Consider the following 20,437-nt stretch of genomic DNA (forward strand, 5'->3'; position numbering starts at 1 on the left):
GCATGCTTTTAGTTTAGAATGAAAAAAAAGTAAAATTGATTTTACCTAATCATAGAATGTAAGTTCCAGGAGGATACAAGCTAGCTTCGTGTATGTCTCTGTATCACCAGCCTAGTGGACCCTGTGTATCCTTTATTACCTATTTTGATCTGCTATCTATTGGGGGTCATTGGCCATTTGGATTCTTTAAAGACTGTGGTGTTCTAAGGTTCATAACCATAGAGCATTGAGGGGAGAACATTTTGATTGGAATTTTGTGTCTGGGAGAAGCTTAAGATCATTAAAAGAACTCTGAAGTTGCACAAATAAAATCAAGCTATTTATATGCCTCTTGAGTGATAATACATCTAACTCATTGTCCATATACAGTGCCTCTCCTAGATGTATGTGATGCAGTGGATAAAATATTGAATTTGTAGCCAGAAATACCTGAGTTTGAATCCTACCTCAGACACTTAACTATGGGCACTTTTTTTTCCTCTTTTCCGGCATGTTTGCTCATCTATAAAATACCTTCCTCCCAGTGTTGTTGTGAGATCAAACAATATGATGTATGTAAAGTGCTCTGCAAACCATTTACTGCTATATAAATGCTAGCTATTACTAACAAGAAAGGACTCTTGTTATCAGAACTATAGCTATATAAATGATGTACATTTGGACCTTAATAACTCAGTCTCTGAAGAATTTGAAATGACCATCAAGTAGATGGAGTTAAAAAAGAGTGGCAGGTGGGCAGCTAGGTGGTGCAGTGGATAAAGCACTGGCCCTGGATTCAGGAGAACCTGAGTTCAAATCCAACCTCAGACACTTTACACTTACTAGCTGTGTGACCTTAGGCAAATCACTTAACCCTCATTGCCCCACAAAAAAAAAATGGCAGGAGCAGATCAAGTACACCCTGATGAAATCCACCCTGGACACAACACAATCTTGAAAGTTTCAAGGGAGTTCTTTACAAGGGAAGTTCTTAATCTTGGATTCCATGAACTTCTTTTTTAGTAAATTTATTTCAATGTGATTGGTTTCCTTTGTCATCTGGTATATTTTATTTCATGCATTAAAATACATTATTCTGAGAAGGGATCCCTAAGGCTTCACCAAACTACCAAAAAAGAACTCTCTCTCTCTCTCTCTCTCTCTCTCTCTCTCTCTCTCTCTCTCTCTCTCTCTCACACACACACACACACACACACACACACACACACACACATAGTTTGCAAGTAGTTCAGAAAGGAGATGATACCAAAAAATGAGAAATAGAATCATAGAAAATGGGAGGGAAAACATGGACCACTGTTAGTTACCTCTGAATTTATTTTGCATATATCCCGAATTTACTCAGCTGAACTATCTTTTATATATTGGTTTCCCCCAAGCAGAGTGAGCTTTTTGAGGGTAGGAACTGTCTTGATTTTTCTATTTGTATAACCAGCTTTCATTCATTCATATGGAACAGTGAGAAGGAACCCCTAGACAGCAGAGCTTCCCAGGAGTTGTTCACCTTGGAAAGCTAACATTGGAGATTCTATAGTTTATGGTATAGATCTTTTACAGGACCATATTATTCACAATTTATTAATATAGTCACCAACTGCATCCATTCATAAAAACATATATAGGGTACGGATTGGATGTTATAATATATCATGGGGGAGCATTCTTATTGGGCTTTCTCCTTGGGGGAACTACATAAGCCATCACTGGAAATGTGCTATGGAATACTTGTGCCTATGTAATTCTGAATTTCCAAGCAAACCTAAATGGGTTCTGTCCCCCAAATAACTGTATTTATTTTGCATAGATGCAATAGTTAATCATCTGTAGACATATTAGAATGTGGACTCATTAGAATGTAAACTCATTCAAGGCAGAGACCATTTCCATTTTAGCCTTTTGGCAAGGGTTGTTGGGAATTTTCCTCCCTGCAGAGAAGTGAGTGTGCCAGCACACCAGCAATATGCTCAATGTGTGCCTATACTTTCAAGATACATTTGCACACACTCACTCTCATACATAATAATAACTCAATTTACATTTAGCTTTATAGTTTAGAAAAAGTTTTCTCCATGACCACCCTATGAAATAGGTAGTGCAAGTTACAAAACATTTTATTCTCATTTTGTAGATGAGAAAACTCAGACTCCAAGAGATGATGACTTGCTTGTAGTCACATAAGTACAATGTGAGGTCAAATGCTACCCAAGGTCTCATGCTTCTCAAGCTTTACACTTTCTATTGTGCGCTTCCTTCTAATTGATGCTTTTTCATTTTTACATTCCATTCATTTCTGAATATATTCCTCCCTCCTTTTCTACCAAGGGAGCCATCCCTTAAAATGGATTATTTTAAAAAACAGAAGCTAAGGAATCCTGACTAACATATCAGCCATGCCTGATACGCAATGCTTATATTGCTTTAGTCATTGAATATATTGTTTTCCTGATTGCTCTTGCTTTAGTCTACCTCATTTATATGATGGATTTTTCATATTCACCACTTCTTACTGTATAGTAATATTCCATTAATTATATTCACATACCACAATTCATTTATCTGTTCCCCAAGCAATAGGAACCAACTTTGTTTCCAGTTCTTTCCTACCACCAAAAAGTAAATGCTGCTACCAATATTTAGATATAAATATAGATATATGTCCTTTATTCCTGTGTGCCTAGCAGTGGTCAAGGGCCATGGACATTTTATTCATTTTTTTTATTAAAATTCAAAATAATTTTCCAGAAAGGTTGGACCAATCCATAGCTCCACCAACAATTATCTTATATTTTTGTTTTCTGTCATCCTTTACAGTTGCTGGAAGTAAGGTAAAGCCACAGAGTTGTACTGACATGTATTTCTCTTCTTATTGGTGATTTAGTGCTGCTTTTTAATAGTTTGCAATCCTTTTAAGAACTGTTTCTGGGGCAGCTAGGTGGCGCAGTGGATAGAGCGCTGGCCCCGGAGTCAGGAGTACCTGAGTTCAAATCCGGCCTCAGACACTTAACACTTACTAGCTGTGTGACCCTGGGCAACTCACTTAACCCCAATTGCCTCACTAAAAAAAAAAAACCACATACACACACACAAGAACTGTTTCTTCCTATTATTAACTACCTAAGGGGAAATGGGTTTGGGTCATAAATTTATGTTAATTCCCTATATAACTTTACTATCAAAGCCTTATAAGTGATATTTAATTCAAAGATTGTTTTCTTAGTTGATAGTTTCACTTATTAGCATTACATTATTTTGTTCATGAAAAAGCCTTTCAATTTCATGTAATTGAAATTATCTATTTTATCTTTTATCATACCCTCAGTCCCTTATTCAGTTAAAAATTCTTCTGCTAAAACCACTACTAGGTCTGTATCCCAAAGATATTTTTTTAAAAAAGGAAAAGGACCTATATGTGCAGCCCTTTTAGTAGTGGCAAAGAACTGGAAATTGAGGAGATGCCCATCAGTTTGGGAATGGATGAACAAGTTGTGGCATATAATTATGATGAAATATTATTGTGCTGTTAAAAAAATGATGGGCAGGATGATCCCAGAAAAAAACCTGAACATAAATGAACTGATACAAAGTGAAATAAGCAGAACCAGGAGAACATTGTACACAGTAACAGCAATATTGTATTGATCAACTGTGAATGACTTAGCTATTCTCAGCAAACAATCATCCAAGACAAAGAACCCATGGTGGAAAATGCTATCCACCTCCAGAGAAAACTGAATGCAGAGTGAAGCATTTTTTTTACTTTGTTGTTGTTGTTTCAGTCTGTATTTTCTTTCACAACATGACTAACATGAAAATGTGTTTTGAATGACTGCACATATATAACCTATATCAAATTGCCTGTCTTCTCAATAAGGGGGTAAGGAGAGGGAGACAGAGAATTTGGAATTCAAAAATTTTAAAAACAAATATTTTTTTAAAAAAAGACTATCAATTGCCATACAATTTCCAATACACATTAATAGAATGAATTTACTCCCTCGAAGTTCCCCATACCAATGAAATTCCAGGTCAAGTTTTTTTTTTTTAATTTAATTCTTCTACTAGCCATAGTTGTGAAAAAAGCTATTTTCCTCTTGTGTTTTTCCTTTCATACTCTCTTGAATATGTCTGTATGCATCTATAAATATATAGGTATGTATATATCCTGGAGGGGGTGTATACATATGTGTGTTTATGTGTATATGTGTATATGTCTATATCCTCACATGCTTGCAAACATCCACACTCCCACATCTACACTGCATTTAAGACAATGAAAATGCTTATCTGCCATTTTTGACTCAGAATTTTACTCTATGTAGAAACACTTTCCTCTTCTCCATACCAAACTATTTCAGTAAGAGATTGTTTCTGCTAGGATCATAGATCTAAAGTTGGAAGGAAGCTTAGAGGCCATCTGGTCCAACTCTCTCATTTTACAAATGAGGAAACTGAGGTAAAGTGATTTTCCCAAAATCATTTTAGTTAGTAGTGCCCATAGGATTCAAAGCCAGTTCCTCTGACCACAAATCTAATGTTCTTTCTACTATACCATGTCCTGTGTCCTAGCAAAACTATTTACAACTTATTTGAGAACCCACATTTATACTTGAATTTCTGCATACACACTCACTAAAATGCCTACATGCATGTACTCCTTCTCAAACACATACTCACACTGATGAACGTGACCTCACCAAAAATACATGAACAATACATGTATATTAGACATTCTGTTTCCTGGTGGATCTTTCCCTTTGAGATCAGGATTTTGAATTTGAAGCTCAGTAAACTTAGACTCCTCCTTCTAGAGCATACCTAGAGAAATGTTAGTGGAACCAAGCATATCACTTTCAACAAAGAGACAGATGGCTTTGCCTCCTACTTTACTGAGAAGATAGAGGCCATCTGGCAAGAGATTCCTGATCTACCCTCCTCACTTCAGTGTTTTTATCTTTTCCCCCAGTCAACAGAGGAAAATTTCCACTTGGTGAGATATTAATTTCTGAAGCTGATTCCTATCTCCATGTCAAAAAGATCTTGCCCTCTTGCCCATTCCTTATTTCTACATTGAGAGCTCTTTCTCTCTCTACTGGGTTCTTCCTCTCCTTCTTCAAGTTCACTACATGTCCTCCATCACCCCATACACACACACCCCTTTGGAAATACCTTTGATTCTTTCTTTAGTTATTCCCCTATATGTTTTCCTTTCCCTGCCAAACTTCACAAACAAATGTTATCTATCTACATCTTCATTTATTCATCATTTCTCCTTTCATGCCATGTATTATAACTTACATCTCAATCCCTCTACTAAAACTTCTCTCTTGAGTTATAATGAATCTCATTTAGGAGACTCAGCAGTATTCTGAGGCTTAATATAATCAGGAAAATGTCATGCACAAACAGGAACATCTGGCAGACCTCACCACCTGTAGAGATTTTCTCTTCCGTTTTGAACTCTGTACTAAACATCCTCCATGACAGTGGAAAACACCTTTGCATATATACATCTTTATTTTATGCTTCGATTGATGTGAATCATCTTAGGATCTTCAAACCAAATTTTCTTTGTTAAATCTTTCAGGAAATATTTTGGAACTACTGATATTGGTATGAGTGACACCTTGATGGAGGCAACATTTTGTTCTACTGAATCACATGCTTTTTAAAATTAAACTTAGTGTGCCCCTGTGTTCTCTTCACCTTTTAACTGCATGAATGAAGAGCATATCATTTGCAAAAGCCTATTCCCTTCTCATAACTTTATCATGTGTGATCTTAGAGCACATATAGGTTATTTCTATAAAATATTTGTGAACTGTAGATGGGAACATAAACAAATAACTCTGTAGTTCCTGATATTTTCTTAGGGTTTGGGAGACTAATAAAATCTGGGAGGTTTTCCATACCTTTGGTGATCTCTCTTTCAGATCTCCAAAATCCATCCTTTAGTGACTTCAAATTTGTGTGGCTACAAATTTCTCTGAGTGTAACCAATGTAATCCAGCTGCTCTTCCCATTTTTATTTTCTTCCATGCCTATTGCATTTCCTCATTCAGCACAACTTGGACTGTGATGTTAGTGTACAAATATGGTGCCTTTACTGTACTTGATGGTGAAAAGAATTTATTGTCAAAATCTTAACAGATCTTTTCCATTTTTCACCTGATTGTTTTTCCCTTTCCAGTTTCACCCTTAGATGTACCCCCATATCTTTATTTGCTACTTGTTAAAATATAACTGTAGCCCCTATAAGCTCTAGGAGATCTTTATCCCAACTCTTATTTTTTCTGGTTACCAGAGTTCATGAGTAAGGTAGAGTTGAGGTGAATGGCACAAAACAACATTGGAATTGGTTTGAATGTTTATTGATATGCACAAACACAGCTTTATGGATAGATGTCAGGAATAAAGTTATATATGGCCTCTCTTGCCCCTACCATCCCAATGAAGGACAGCATGCTGGGTGGTGACCTGCATAAATAATGGGATATGCTCTCCAGTTGAAGGAACAGAGCCAATGGGGACCCCACATTACAAAGGATTTTTAGTTTTCCATTGGTGACACTCTTTACCTAACCAGTGGGGCAATGGGGCCAGGGACTGTGGACCAGTGATAAAAAGAGGATTTCTAAAAATCTATCAGGAGGACCTCCACCAGATTAGGGAGGTGGAATTAAAACTATATTGTATCACTGTGATAGGTTTAACTCTTCTCAGCAATACAATGATCCAAGACAATTCCAAAGAACTCATGATGGAAAATGTTCTCCACATCCATAAAAAAGAACTGTGGGTTCTGAATGCAGATTGAACCATACTGTTTCAACTTTTTTGTTGTTTTTTTTCTTTTTTGAGGTTTTTTTTCCCTTTTGTTCTGATTCTTCTTTCACAACATGACTAATGAAGAAATATGTTTAATGTGATTGTATACATATAACCTATATCATATTGCTATCTTGGGGAGGGGGGAGAAAAATTTGGAACTAAAAATCTTATGAAAACAAACATTGAAAACTATTTTTAGACATATCTGGGAAATAATAAAATACTTTTATGATTAAAAAAAAACTATCATATCAGCAAGTTTGCTGAAGAGTTTCAGCACCCAGTTCTAACTAGAACTGAGTTCAATTTAAACTTAGTTTTCAGTGATGTAATGGGAGACAGTCCTAAGAGAATGGGCCAATAGTTTCCTCTGGTTACTCACCTTCCAATTCTGTAATTTCTGTAAATTCTGAAATTTTATATTCTCAGGTTCTGTCTAGCTTAGACATTCTGTATTTGTTGTGGTTCTTGTTCTAAGTTATTCTCCAATTCTAGCATTCTATTCTAACAGGAACCAAGCCTGTTTACAAATTCAGTGCAACCAATGGTTATTAAGAGCACCCAGGCTAAAAGGGAAGTTAATTGTTGCACTGTGGTGCAACTGATTAGATCTCAGGAGAGGAGAGTGATAGGGAGGGGACAGCAAGATTACTCCCTAAATCAACCCCCCCCCCCAGAGAGGAGATAGGTAGGAGTAGGAAAGATTCAGTTCTGCCCCCACCCAGTAGGGGAAAAGGAGAAGAAAGAATCCAGTAAAGCTGATCCACTCACTTCACAGAGACACTCAGGCGTTAGAAATGGTTTGCAACACACAGTATTAAGAACTGAGGGTGGGACAGCTAGGTGGTGCAGTGGATAAAGCACTGGCCTTGGATTCAGGACGACCTGAGTTCAAATCTAGCCTCAGACACTTGACACTTATTAGCAAGTCACTTAACCCTCATTGTCCCACAAAAAAAAAAAGAACTGAGGGATACAAAGACCACAAAAAATATAGATATAGACCCTACCCTAGAGTCCAGGTTCTTCAAAAAATTGGTCTGTGTGTAACTCCCATCCATAAAGGGCAATAATGATAGACAAGCAGAGATCTTTCCTCATCCCCTGAAGATACAATAATGAGCTGGAAGACTGGAGAGAAGGCAGGTTTTCCTACAGGATAAAGTCCAAATTCCACAACCTAACTTTCAAAGAAATCCTCACTATACTCAGGGTCCCAGCCAGGTAACTTCACTAACAGGATTAGCTGCCTAGCTTGGTGACTATGATTTGTCTTTAGGAACAAAAGCTGGCACAAGTAACCAGGCAATTAGCAGCCACAGAATTACAACAAAGACTCAAGGGAGGAAAAATCATGCCTGATATTCTTACTGGAAGTCTAATACATTCTAATAGTGCATATTTTAAAGGAGGCCATGTGATTATCCACAAGCTAAGGAGTCCAGAGACGTCATTTTCAATTTAATTGCCATCTGTTAAGCAGCTACTATTTGCAAAGGTGCTGTGTTGAGAATGAAAAAAAATGATGCCAATCTTACCACCAGGAAGCTTGCAATTTAATAAGGAGATTTAGGTTTTGCTAGATTAGAAGCTCTGCTGCTTACTAGTACTGTAACCTTTATTTGCTAAACCTCTCAGATCTTCAGTTTCTTGGTGTACAGATTTTTATCTTGCCCCTAGACTTGAATGACTCTAGAGAAGAAAGTGAAGCTGACAACTTTGCTGCAGCTCTACCTCACTTAAATCCAATTCTCCAGCAAGTCAAGACATCACCTTTGTGATGCCATTGGTCCTCTTTGAGAACGAAGGATGAATAACAACAATGGGAAATATGAATAAAAATACCCACTTCACGGTTATTGTATTAAATTAGATAAAAGGCCCAAAAGTTCTTTTATAAACTGTTAAGTACTACAGAAATATGAAATAGTATTGTAATTAATTCTCACTATTTGTTTTCACTATCTCTCTCTCTCATATTTTAATTCTAAAATTGAGGGGAAAGAGGGAGATGGCATGAAATTATTCAGACTTCTGAGTCCTGCCCCTCATCAATGTATGACTATTTTAATTGATCTTTGATGTTCCCTCAACTATTTACTTACTAAAGAAAAGCAGCTTACTCAAAGTCATACAGAAAACATGGGAAAAGTTGAATGGAATCCATTTTTCTTAACATTTCTCCCTTCTTTCATCAAACCCCATATTCTGGAAAAGTATTATTTCCCAAAGAACTAGAAGCAAAGTAGATTCCCATCAATTGAAGAATGGCTAAACAAATCACAGTACATGAATATAAGGGTATATTACTGGGCCATAAAAAAGTCAAATATGGAGATTTCAGAAAAACCTGGGAAGACTTATATGAACTGATGTAAAGTGTAGTGAGCAGAACCAGGGGAACACTGCACACAGAAACAGCAATATTGTAAAGATGATCAACTGTGAAAGACTTAGCTTATCTGATCAAGACAATGATCCAAGACAATTCTAAGGGAACCATGGTGAAAAATACTACCTACCTCCAGAGAGAACCAATGAACTCTGGGTACAGACTGAAGCATACTTTTTTAAAACTTTCTTTTACTTGGGGGTTTTGTATGTTTTATTTTGCAACATGGCTAATATGGAAATGTCTTGTATGACTCACATGTATAATTGATATCATATTGCTTGCCTTCTCAAGGGGTGGAGGGAGAGAATTTGGAATTCAAAATTTTTTCAGGCAAATGCTAAAAAAAAGCTTTATGTATAATTAGAAAATATATAACAAAGTAATTTTAAAAAAAAATTTAAGGATTCAGAAAAACACCAGAAAACTTCTATGAACTGATACAAGTAATGAGAACCAGGAAAATAATAATATGCAATGACTATGCCATGTAAATGGAAAGAAAAAAGTGAGAAAAGAAAAAAACTAAATGCTGAGCAATCATAAGAACAAAACTTGCCCCCCAAGAAAGAGATTAGAAAAATGTATCTTGTTTGCTTCTTTTCAGAAATGTGGTTGGGCGGGAGGAGGGGAGCTATGTGTGTAGAGCATTGGATATGCTATCAGATTGTGTTAATATATTAGTAAAACGGTTTCTTTTTCTCTCTTTTATTGTTACTCCCCCCCAAAAAACTGCTTGCTAAGTAAAGGCAAGGGATGGATTTGAAAATGAAAGTGATGTAAAAACAAAAGATATAAAGAAAATTTTTAAAAGAAAAATGCGATTTATAGGAAAAAACCTTAAAGAGAATGAAGGTTTCTATAGGTATTTGTGTATTTGTAAAACAAAGAAGGGAGATTCAGTCATTCAGTCAACAAACATTTATTCTGTTTACTAGAGAGAGGCACTACTATGCTAAGCACTTTGTTACAAATAGCAGAAGATGATCCCTGTGCTCTGGGATCTTATGGAACTTAATAGGGGAATACAGAGGAAGTTGAATTGTGCCAGGGAAGGGGGCGGGGACTGTGAAAAGGTTGCTGAAGTCAGTGGTCTTTAGGAGCACAGTAGCTAAAAGAAGCTTCCAGGGTAAGAAATAAATTTGGTCCAAGAAAAGGACAAGATTAGAGCTGCAGGGTTGGAAATATACTAGAAGGTCTAAAGGAAAACAAAGCCTTTCTCCCCTCCTTGTACCTCAGGCATTCATTTATCCATTCAACATTTATTGAGCCCCCGTTGTGTGTTGATAACTATACTAGACACTGGGGGAAATGCTTACAGTCTCCAATGGAGGGGAAAAAAATAGTCTGCTTTTACATAGGGCTTTAAGATTTATAAAGTACTTTATCCTTGTTCCTTCTGTAAAAATGCCTGAAAAAAGTGGATTTTCCTGAAATTATAATAATATGATTATAATAAATAACAAAGGAAAAGGGGGTAAAAATAATTAAGTTCTGGAAAACAGGAGGGAAATAGTGAGGCAGGCTGAGTTCTCAGACTCAATCGCTACTGGGTAATCTCTTCTTTTTTCTTTCTTCTTTTCTTTTCTTTTCTTTTTTTTTTTTTTTTTGCAGGGTAATGAGGGTTAAGTGACTTGCCCAGCATCACACAGCTAGTGTCAAGTGTCTGAGGCCAGATTTGAACCCAGGCCCTTCTGAATCCAGGGCCTGTGCTTTATCCACTGAACCACCTAGCTGCCCCCTGGGTAATCTCTTCTTACAGAAGATCTTCAAGCGTCCTTTCCTCACCCTCACCCTTATTCATAATCTAGATATGAAAGTTAACTCTACCTCGTTCCCCTGGAATATTTGGAGTTCCCCGGACCTTCCCTCCACCTTTGATCTAATCACTAGGTTAGCATTAGAGATAAGTTAAAGTCAAGTTGTCACTAAACAAAGGGTAAAGAGAACCCCACAAAACCAGAGAAAGACTCCAAGAAAACAGCTGTGCAGAGCTAAATTACACACTCAGTGTTCCAAAGGCTAACCATGAGATCTCCCCTAATTAGCCTTAGTCATTCTTTCTCTCCCCTGAGCATGTCTCTTCTTTCTCTTACTTTTAAAAACCTGACCAGGGGCAGCTAGATGGCGCAGTGGATAGAGCACTGGCCCTGGATTCAGGAGGACCTGAATTCAAATTTGACCTCAGGCACTTAACACTTACTAGCTGTGTGACCCTGGGCAAGTCACTTAACCCTAATTGCCCTGCGCCAAAAAAAAATTTAAAAAATAAAAAACCTGGCCAAGCAGATTCCTCTCTTAACTCCCCTCTCACCACCCCCATCAACCTCTTTACCAGTGGGAAAGTGGTATGTAAAATGCTTTTACATAAATTATTTTATTTTATCTTCAGAGCGATACTATGAGATAAGCAAAGCATGTACTATTATTCCCATTTTGCCCATTAAAAAAACAGAACTATATATTTGTGTGTGTGAGTCTGTGTGTCTATGTCTATATGATATTTCATTTAATCCCAACAACAACCCTATGAAGTAGGAGCTATTATTATCCCCATTTTACATATAGGGAAACCTATATGCAAGCTGAAGTTAAATGACTTACCTAGGGTCTCATAACTATTAAGTATCACAGGCAGAATTTGAACTCAAGTTTTCCTGACTCCTGGTCCATTGCTTTGAGGCATCTAGATGGCACAGTGGATAGAGCACAGGGCTGGGAGACAAGAAGACTTCAATTCAAAGCCTTCCTCAGTTATGGGATCCTGGGCAAGTCACTTAACCTTTGGCTGTTTCAATTTCCCCATCTGTAAAATGGGGATAATAATAGAACCTACCTTCCAGGATGTCTCTGCAGTTAAAATGAGATAATATTTGTAAAGCATTTTGTAAACCTTAAAGCACTATATAAATGCTACCTAACCAGCCTTAATACTATTGTTGGATGGGACCTACCACAACTGTCAGTTGCCATAATACAATGTCTTATTAGTTATTAAATCCCCTAATCTGCACTACTTAGTTACTTTTAGGTCAACAGATTTTCCTGTAGACTCAGATCCTATAGGTAGAGAACTAAGTCTAATTCCAAATTAGGACCAAATCCCTGTTGGACAGCTATTTCTTCAGATGTGGAATTATGAATTGGAATACAAATAAAATGTTAACTCACTTGGGGAATTTATGTAATAGAATATCAACCTCCTAGAGGTCAGGGACTATCCTGCTTTTGTATTTGTGTCTCCAGTGTCCTTATATACAGTAGGCATTTAATACTTGTTGATTTGTTGGTACAAGGAATTATTTTTCTTAATTTTTTTCTCAAAATCTAAGGAAAGGGGGCAGCTAGGTGGTGCAGTTGATAAAGCACTGGCTCTGGATTCAGGAGGACCTGAGGTCAAATCTGGCCTCAGACACTTGACACTTAATAGCTATGTGACCCTGGGCAAGTCACTTAACCCTTATTGCCCCACAAAAAAAAAATCTAAGGAAAAAGCAGGAGTAAATGCAGTACTTTCTCTGTAAACACTTTTGAGTTTTTTATTTTTTAAAAAAATCTATGCTTTATAAAGACATACATTTTTCTGAATTATTTTGAAAAAATCTATTCCTTATAAAAACTTACACATTTTCTAGGTTGTCACTCTCTTCTCTGTGAAAAACATCCTCTGATAACTTACATAAATGAATGCCATCACTACTTCTCTACAAAGGAAATAAATTGTCATAGACAATAATTAAGTAATTATGCAAAACAAGACTCACTCGCTCTTCCAAAGGAAGAGAATAATATATTGTGCTATTCTATGTCGATTATAATGAAGAAAAACACTTTTTTTTTCAAGTTGTACATGGAAATTGACACATTAATCATCTTGTATATTCGAGTAGTTTCCCAGGGAGATGGTGTGCTCTATCAGCTTTCCTCTCATTGGTTACCAATCTCTATTTCCCAACTCTCTCTTTTGCTGACAGGTAAGGAATGATCTCACCGGTGTCCTGTATGGCGAAGGTATTGAAATTTCAGACACAGCAAGTTTCTCGAATGATCCCTGCAATAGTGTGAAAAAACTTAAGGTATGTGAAGCTGCTTTACCTCTGACTAAACAGATAATCATTATTTCTATGAATCATAGTCATAATCAGCCAGGTGATTGTGATCAAAATTATATTTTCTTTCATTTCACCATAGAATAAATTATAGGTGTATTTATCTAGATCATAATGATGACGATATTTACATTTGAATAATACTTTGTGGTATAGAAAATGCTTTTACATGTTTCAATCTACTTGACCCTCCCAAGGACACCATGGGGTAGGCCAGGCAGCTTTTATTATCCTTATTTTACAAATGGAGCAAGCCCAGAAAAGTAATTTATCCAAGGACACATAGCTAGCAGACAGTAGTTCTCAGGTCTTCTGATTCCTAATAATAGTAGGCCATATTTCTATAACACTTTAAGCTTTACACAGTACTTTCCTAAAAATATTCCTGCAGGAGGCAGCTGGGTGGCACAGTGGATAAAGCACCAACCATGGATTCAGAAGGACCTGAATTCAAATCCAGCCTCAGACACTTGACACATAATAACTGTGTGACTTGGCCAAGTCATTTAACTTCATTGCCCTGCCAAAAACAAAACAAAACAAAAAAACAAACAAACAAACAAAAACATTCCTGCAAAGTTCATTGTGTAAGTAGTGTTATATCCATTGTGTAAATAAAGAAACCAAGTCTCCAAGAAAAGGGACTTGTCCCTCATGCTCCTTGGCTAGGAAGTATTGGAACTGGGATTAAAACCCAGAGATCCTAACTTCAAGTCTAACACCAGTATTGTCAAATAGAAACGGATAGGGGCAGCTAGGTGGCGCAGTGGATAGAGCACCAGCCCTGGAGTCAGGAGGACATGAGTTCAAATCCAGCATTAGACACTTGACACTTACTAGCTGTGTGACCCTGGGCAAGTCACTTAATTCCAATTGCCTCACCAAAAAAAAAAAAAAAGAAAAGAAAAAAGAAACAGATCCCTGAGGACTTCATATTAACCTGAAAAAATACATTATCTACATTGTATTTTCATTTTCTTATTGTATCTCTATTTTTTATCTTGTTAAACATTTCCCAATTACATTTTAATATGGTTCTGGTCCCAAAGAGGAGTTTTGCTATCTGTGAGTTTGACCCCCTGCTCTCTATCACAATTTCTCTATTCTGAGTGGCCGTTCAGTTCTATCGATCAAGCAATCAATCTATCTATCAATAAACATTTATTAAGCACCTACTATGTGCCAGGCACTGTGCTAAGTGCTGGGGATACAAAAAAAGAGGCAAAAGACAATCCCTGCCCTCAAAGGAGCTTGTGTTCTCTAATATGGGAAACAACACACAAATATATACAAAGCAAACAGGCACTAGAATTAAGAAGGGTTGGGGAAGGCTTCTTGTAGAAGGTGGAATTTTAGTTGGTACTTAGAGGAATCCAGGGAGCTCTGCAGTCAGAGAGCAGGAGGGAGAGTCTGCCACACATGGGGGACAGCCAAAGAGAATGTTCTGAGAAGAGAGATGGAATGTCTTTTTCTTGGGACAGCAGCCAGGAGGCCAGAATCGCTGGATAGAAGAGTACATGTTAGGGAGTAAGGTGTAAGACTGGAAAAGGAGGCAGGGGCTGGGTTGTTAAGGACTCTGAATGCCAAACAGAGTGTTTTATATTTGATCCTGGAAGCAATTGGGTGCCTGGAGTTTATTAAATGGAATTGGATTGGAGGGGACAACACAATACCTGCACGTTAGGAAAATCACTTTGGTGGCTGGATGGAGGATAGATTGGGATGGGGAGAGACTTGAGGCAAGCAGACTCACCAGCAGACTAATGACATAATAAAGACATGAGATGGTGAGGTCCTGCACTGGAATGGCAGCAGTGTCAGAGGAGAGAAGGGGGTGTAGAGATGTTGCAAAGGTGAACTCAACAGACCTTGGCAACAGCTTGGAAACGAAGGGTGAGAGATAGTGAGAAGTCCAGGATGACTCTAGGTGGTGAGCCTGAGTGGGTGGGAGGATGGTGTTGTCCCCTACAGTAGGGAAGGTCAGAGGGGTGAAGAGATAGGGAGTGGGTTAGGGAGAAAGATAATGAGTTCCATTTTAGACATCCTGAGTTTAAAATGTCTACTAGAGATCTGATTCAGGATGTCTGAAAGGCAGCTGGAGATGTGAGATTACAGCTCATCAGAGTTTGGGGTAGGAAAGGTAGATCTGAGAATCATCAGTATAGAGACAGTAATTGAATCCACAGAAGTTGATGAGATCACCAAGTGAAGTAGTGAAAAGGGAAGGGAAAAGAAAATAGGGGCTTTCTTTTTCTTTATTTTGCATAGAAAATTAGAAAGGTGTACAAGTTTATCTTTGTGCCCCACCCCAACTCTTATTTTCTCTGATATGGAACTCTCCTTCATTCAAACATTCAATCCTCCTGCTCGGCCCTAACCCACAGCCCTCTACTTCGCTGATAAAACCTGACTTCAGGAAAGGGTCTGATAAATTATTTGTGCCTAAATATACATGATGTCCCAAAAGTCTTAGGGTAGTTTTAAGCTTTAACAGATTGTGACTTCTCTGAAAATGATATGATCCTGGACTAGGATGCTGACAATGGAAATGGAATATAGGGGACAGACAGGAGAAATATTTCAAAATCACAATCAACAGGTCTCAATAACTGACTAGATGTTGGGATAAGGGAAGAGGATCATGGATTGGAAATGGGAGGGGTTGGAGGTGAGGGAGGAAAAGATGTCAAAGATGACTCCCAAATTTCCAAGCCTACTGATGTAGAGTAGGATAGTATTCTCATATTATTCTTTTTGGGTGGGGCAATGAGGGTTAAGTGACTTACCCAGGGTCACACAGTTAGTAAGTGTCAAGAGTCTGAGGCCAGATTTGAACTCAGGTCCTCCTGAATCCAGAGTCGGTGCTTTATCCACTGTGCCACCCAGCTTCCCACCCCCCACCCCCATGTTCCAATATGATTGGTAATAATATCTGGCATTTCTATAGCTCTTCAAGTGCTTTACAAATATTACCTCCTTTGATTTTCATAACAACCTTGGGACATGGGTTCTATAGTTATCCCCATTTTATAGATGAGAGAACTGAGCCCCAGAGAAGTTAGGTTACTTGCTCAAGGTCACACAGCTAGTCCATATCCAAGGTTGGATTTTAACTCAGGTCTTCCTAACACCAGGCCCAGTGCTCTATCCACTGTGCCCCCTAGTTAGTAAAAGGAACCAGTTTGAGAGGGTCTTCGATTCACAGCTGGAAGAGACCTCTGAGGCCTTACACATTGGACTCGAGGTGCCAATGGGATATTACTATAGAGAAGCCTGACAGGCAAAGTACTGGACTTCAAAAGAGTGGCCAAAGCTAGAGATAGATATCTGAGAATCACCCACATAGACAAAAAAAATTTAAACTATGGAATGAGATGAGAAGTTACCGCTTATAATGACAATAATTTATAGGCTTCTCCTTTAATCCCAACCACTGGCTCTAACTGGAGCTTCCAGTAACTCAGAGTGCTCCCCACCCACCTATTCCTCCCCAACATAAGTTTCTCTCTGGATTCACTCTCCCCCTCCCCACCTCACATTGGTCTCCTTTTCTTCCTCACCTCTACCTTATGTAAACCAACTGTAGGTCCTGGCAGAAAGGTAATCTCACACACACACACACACACACACACACACACACACACTCCTTTCCCTTCTCCTTGGCCCCTCTCCCCACCCCCAATGTCCATTCAGTTGACTCAGTGACACATGGTTTGGATTCTATAATGAGTTCTGCTGAATGAGGACCTTCAGTCCTGGAGAAGGACATCTCTAGCTCTGCAAAGAACATACTGGGGCCGGGGGGCGGGGGGAGCTGAGAGAGGGGAGGGGAGGGAGAGGAAGTCAGGGACCGTGCTGCTGATGCTACCTCCCTGCTGCATGCTGTGGCTTTCTCCAGGATTGGTTCTTTAAAGAGCTTCCTGCACCACTGGGGCCTGAGCAGACATCTGGGAGATTTAATTTTTAAAGAGTCTCAGTGTGAAATAGAGCCAAGACCCTTTAAACTCCCCTCCATTTCACACTGAGGCTTGTAAAACTTTAAATGCCTGGGCGCCAGATCCAAGGTTTGCTGCCGCCTCCTATGAACCTGTTTAAAAGATCCACTCCCCAAGCAGGTGGAGGCCGTTATGCCCCAGACCTTGGGTCTGGAACTGAGGAAGAGTCAAAGATAAATATAGCTTAGACCCCATTCTCAAGTACGACCTACAATCTAGTATGAAGAGCAGGAGTGGGTATTCAGAGGACCTGCCACTAACTCCCTGTGAGACCTTAAAACAAATACTCAGGGGCAGCTAGGTGGCACAGTGGATAAAGCACCAGCCCTGAATTCAGGAGGGCCTCAGACACTTGACACTTACTAGCCTTGTTACCCTGGGAAAGGTACTTAACCCCCATTGCCCTGCAAAAAAGAAAAAAAATACTCACTGGGCCTCAGTTTCCTCATCTGTAAAATGAGAGGGTTAGACATGATAAATTCCAGGGCTCCTTCTTGTTCTAATAGCTAGCATTTATATAATAATTTAACACTTGCAAAGTACTTTATAAACATTATTTGACCTTCATAACTATCTTGAGAGACAGGTTCTATTGTTATCCCCATTTTACAGATGAGAAAACTGAGGCAGAAAGAGGTTAACTGATTTGCCCAGAGTCACAGACCTAGTAAATATATGAGGCAGGATTTGAACTGAGTTCTCGCTGATTCAAAGTCAGCATTCTATCTACCATGCCACCTTGGAAGAGATTGCCAAAGTCGACTTGACAGACGTCAGCCCTAGTTGGAAATTGACGTTGAAAGAGGAGGGTAAAGTGACTCTGAGATTACTAAACAGAGGTTTAGTTTCAGACCTGTAGAACCTGATGTACTAAAGAAACACCCAGGTAAAGAGATCTACTATGAAGATGTAAATATAAGACCAAAGGGTGGTATCATCAGCATCCCCATTTTATTGACTAGAAAACTGAGACTCAGAGAGATGATAAACTCATTACCTTGGGAAATAAGATGCACTATAAATACAGGGGGGGTTTTAAAGGCAAATTCATCGACAGCAGGGCCATAACGGGTTTCCAAGGGAAACAAGGACTGTTGTAAATATCTAAAATCAGAAGTTAATATTTAAGGGAAATATGCGTGGCCTTCCACAATATGTCACTAAGTGCTACTGTCAGAAGGAGAATGAATGAACACTAGGGTGGATAGACCATAGTTATCTGTTCTTATAAACATTTCATAAGCATTTTAAGATTTATAAAGCATCTACTTCGCCACAGCCCTGCAAGATAGGTAGCATTATCTACAATTTATAGTAGGAAATGGGAGTCCAGAGAAATGAAATAATTTGTCCATAGTCATATTAAGATGGGGGGAGGACTGGGACTAAAACTCAGGTCTTCAGTGTTGTTCAATAAACTTTTGTTAAGAGCACTATGGTCCCGGCACTGTCCTAGGTGCTGAAGATACAGATTCAAAACTGAGTCTCGCCTTCAGTGGACTTACCTTCTAGTGGAGGGAAACCACATGTGCACCAATAAGTAAATAAAGAAGTGATTTCCAGGGGACAAGAAGGGAAGGAATGGGAACAAGCATTTATGAAGCACCTGCTATGTGCCAGACAATGTGCTAAGTGCATTACAAATTTTATTTCATTTGATCTTCCCAACAACCTTGAAAGATAAGTGCTATTGTTATCTCCATTTTACAGAAGCGGTTAAGGGACTTGCCCAGGGTCACATAGCTAGGAAGTGTCTGAAGCCAGATTTGAACTCAGGCCCAGAGTTCTATCCATTGTGACACCTGGATGGGAGATGAAAACAGTGGATAAGCCAGTTGAGTGAAATGTAGAGTGTAGAAGAGAGAGGAGAGGAGTAGGGGTTGGACTCCTGATTTCAATAGGTCTGAGAATTCCTAGGTGAGGAAACACCTGCTACCAGCACAGGTCAGCACCGTCTCTCCAAGTGGTAGGCCTAGAGAGCTGTCTGGAGAAGAGGTGCCAAAGCAGGGCCCCACTTGCAGCCCACAATCCTCCATTCTCAAGTGCCACTGAACCAGATTAAAATGCAATTGGGAAATACTGAGTAAAATAAATAAAAATATAATAAAACAGAGATAATTTCACATTTTAAAGATAACTCAATATGAAACTGGCAGGGATCCTTATTTTCACACTAATGTCCCCATTTCTGTTTGAGTTTGACACCACTGGCCTGGAGCATGGAGAGACTTTGGTTTGCCACAGTCCCATTGCTAGCATATAACTGAGGCAGAGCTTGGACCCAGGTGCTCCTGGCTTCAAGAACAGCTCTCTACCTATTACACCCCACTGAGGGAGAGTATTGTAAAATCATTCTAGAAAGAGATTCATATCACTTTTGCAGGGCTCTAAATACCATTTGTTTATATTTTATGCTAGAAATAAGAGGTAGCCATCGAGGCTTCTTGAGCAAGGGTATGCCTACCTGACTAACTAACCAATCAACTATATGACTTCCTGCCTGCCTAAATGACTGACTGATTGACTACTTACCTGACCAAGTGATTATCTAACTGACTGACTGACTGACTACCTGATTAGCTAACTGGCTGACTACCTGGCTGGCTGGCTGGCTGGCTGGCTGGCACTGACAACCTGACTTACTGAATACCTAACTGAACAACTGACTACATGACTTCCAGCCTACATAAATGACTGATTGACTACTTACCTGACCAACTGACCAACTGACTATCTGACTGGCTGACTGACAAACTGAGTTACTGACTACCTAACTGAACAACTGAGTACATGACAGACTGACTGGTTATCTGACTGACGGACTGTCTGGTTGTCTGACTGATGGACTGTCTGACTGTCTGACCATTGGACTGACCAATTGTCTGACTGTGACTGGCTAGCTGGCTGACTAACTAACTACCCACCTGTCTGCCTATCTGACTTGACAACCTGACTTACTGACTACCTAACTGACCAACTGACTACATGACTGACTGACTGCTTATCTGATTATCTGACTGACTGACTATCTGACTGCCTGCCAGCCTGCTTGCCTGACTCTGCTTTAGAAATCGTTTGGCAGCCAGATGAAGAGGTAAAGCTAGAAACTGCTA

The 20,437-nt window shown here is 38.9% G+C and overlaps 1 protein-coding gene across 2 annotated transcripts in view; it reads left to right on the forward strand.

Annotated features, from left to right (window-relative positions):
* GABBR2 (gamma-aminobutyric acid type B receptor subunit 2) overlaps positions 1–20,437 on the forward strand; it is an 866,539-nt gene that overhangs the window by 509,098 nt on the left and 337,004 nt on the right. For both annotated transcript variants that reach the window (XM_043976613.1, XM_043976612.1), the window contains exon 4: positions 13,195–13,296. In XM_043976613.1, the coding sequence (XP_043832548.1) occupies positions 13,195–13,296 (102 nt within the window). The remainder of the gene's footprint in view (positions 1–13,194; positions 13,297–20,437) is intronic.

Source organism: Dromiciops gliroides, chromosome 1 (assembly GCF_019393635.1).
Source record: "Dromiciops gliroides isolate mDroGli1 chromosome 1, mDroGli1.pri, whole genome shotgun sequence".
NCBI classification, from domain to species: Eukaryota; Metazoa; Chordata; class Mammalia; order Microbiotheria; family Microbiotheriidae; genus Dromiciops; species Dromiciops gliroides.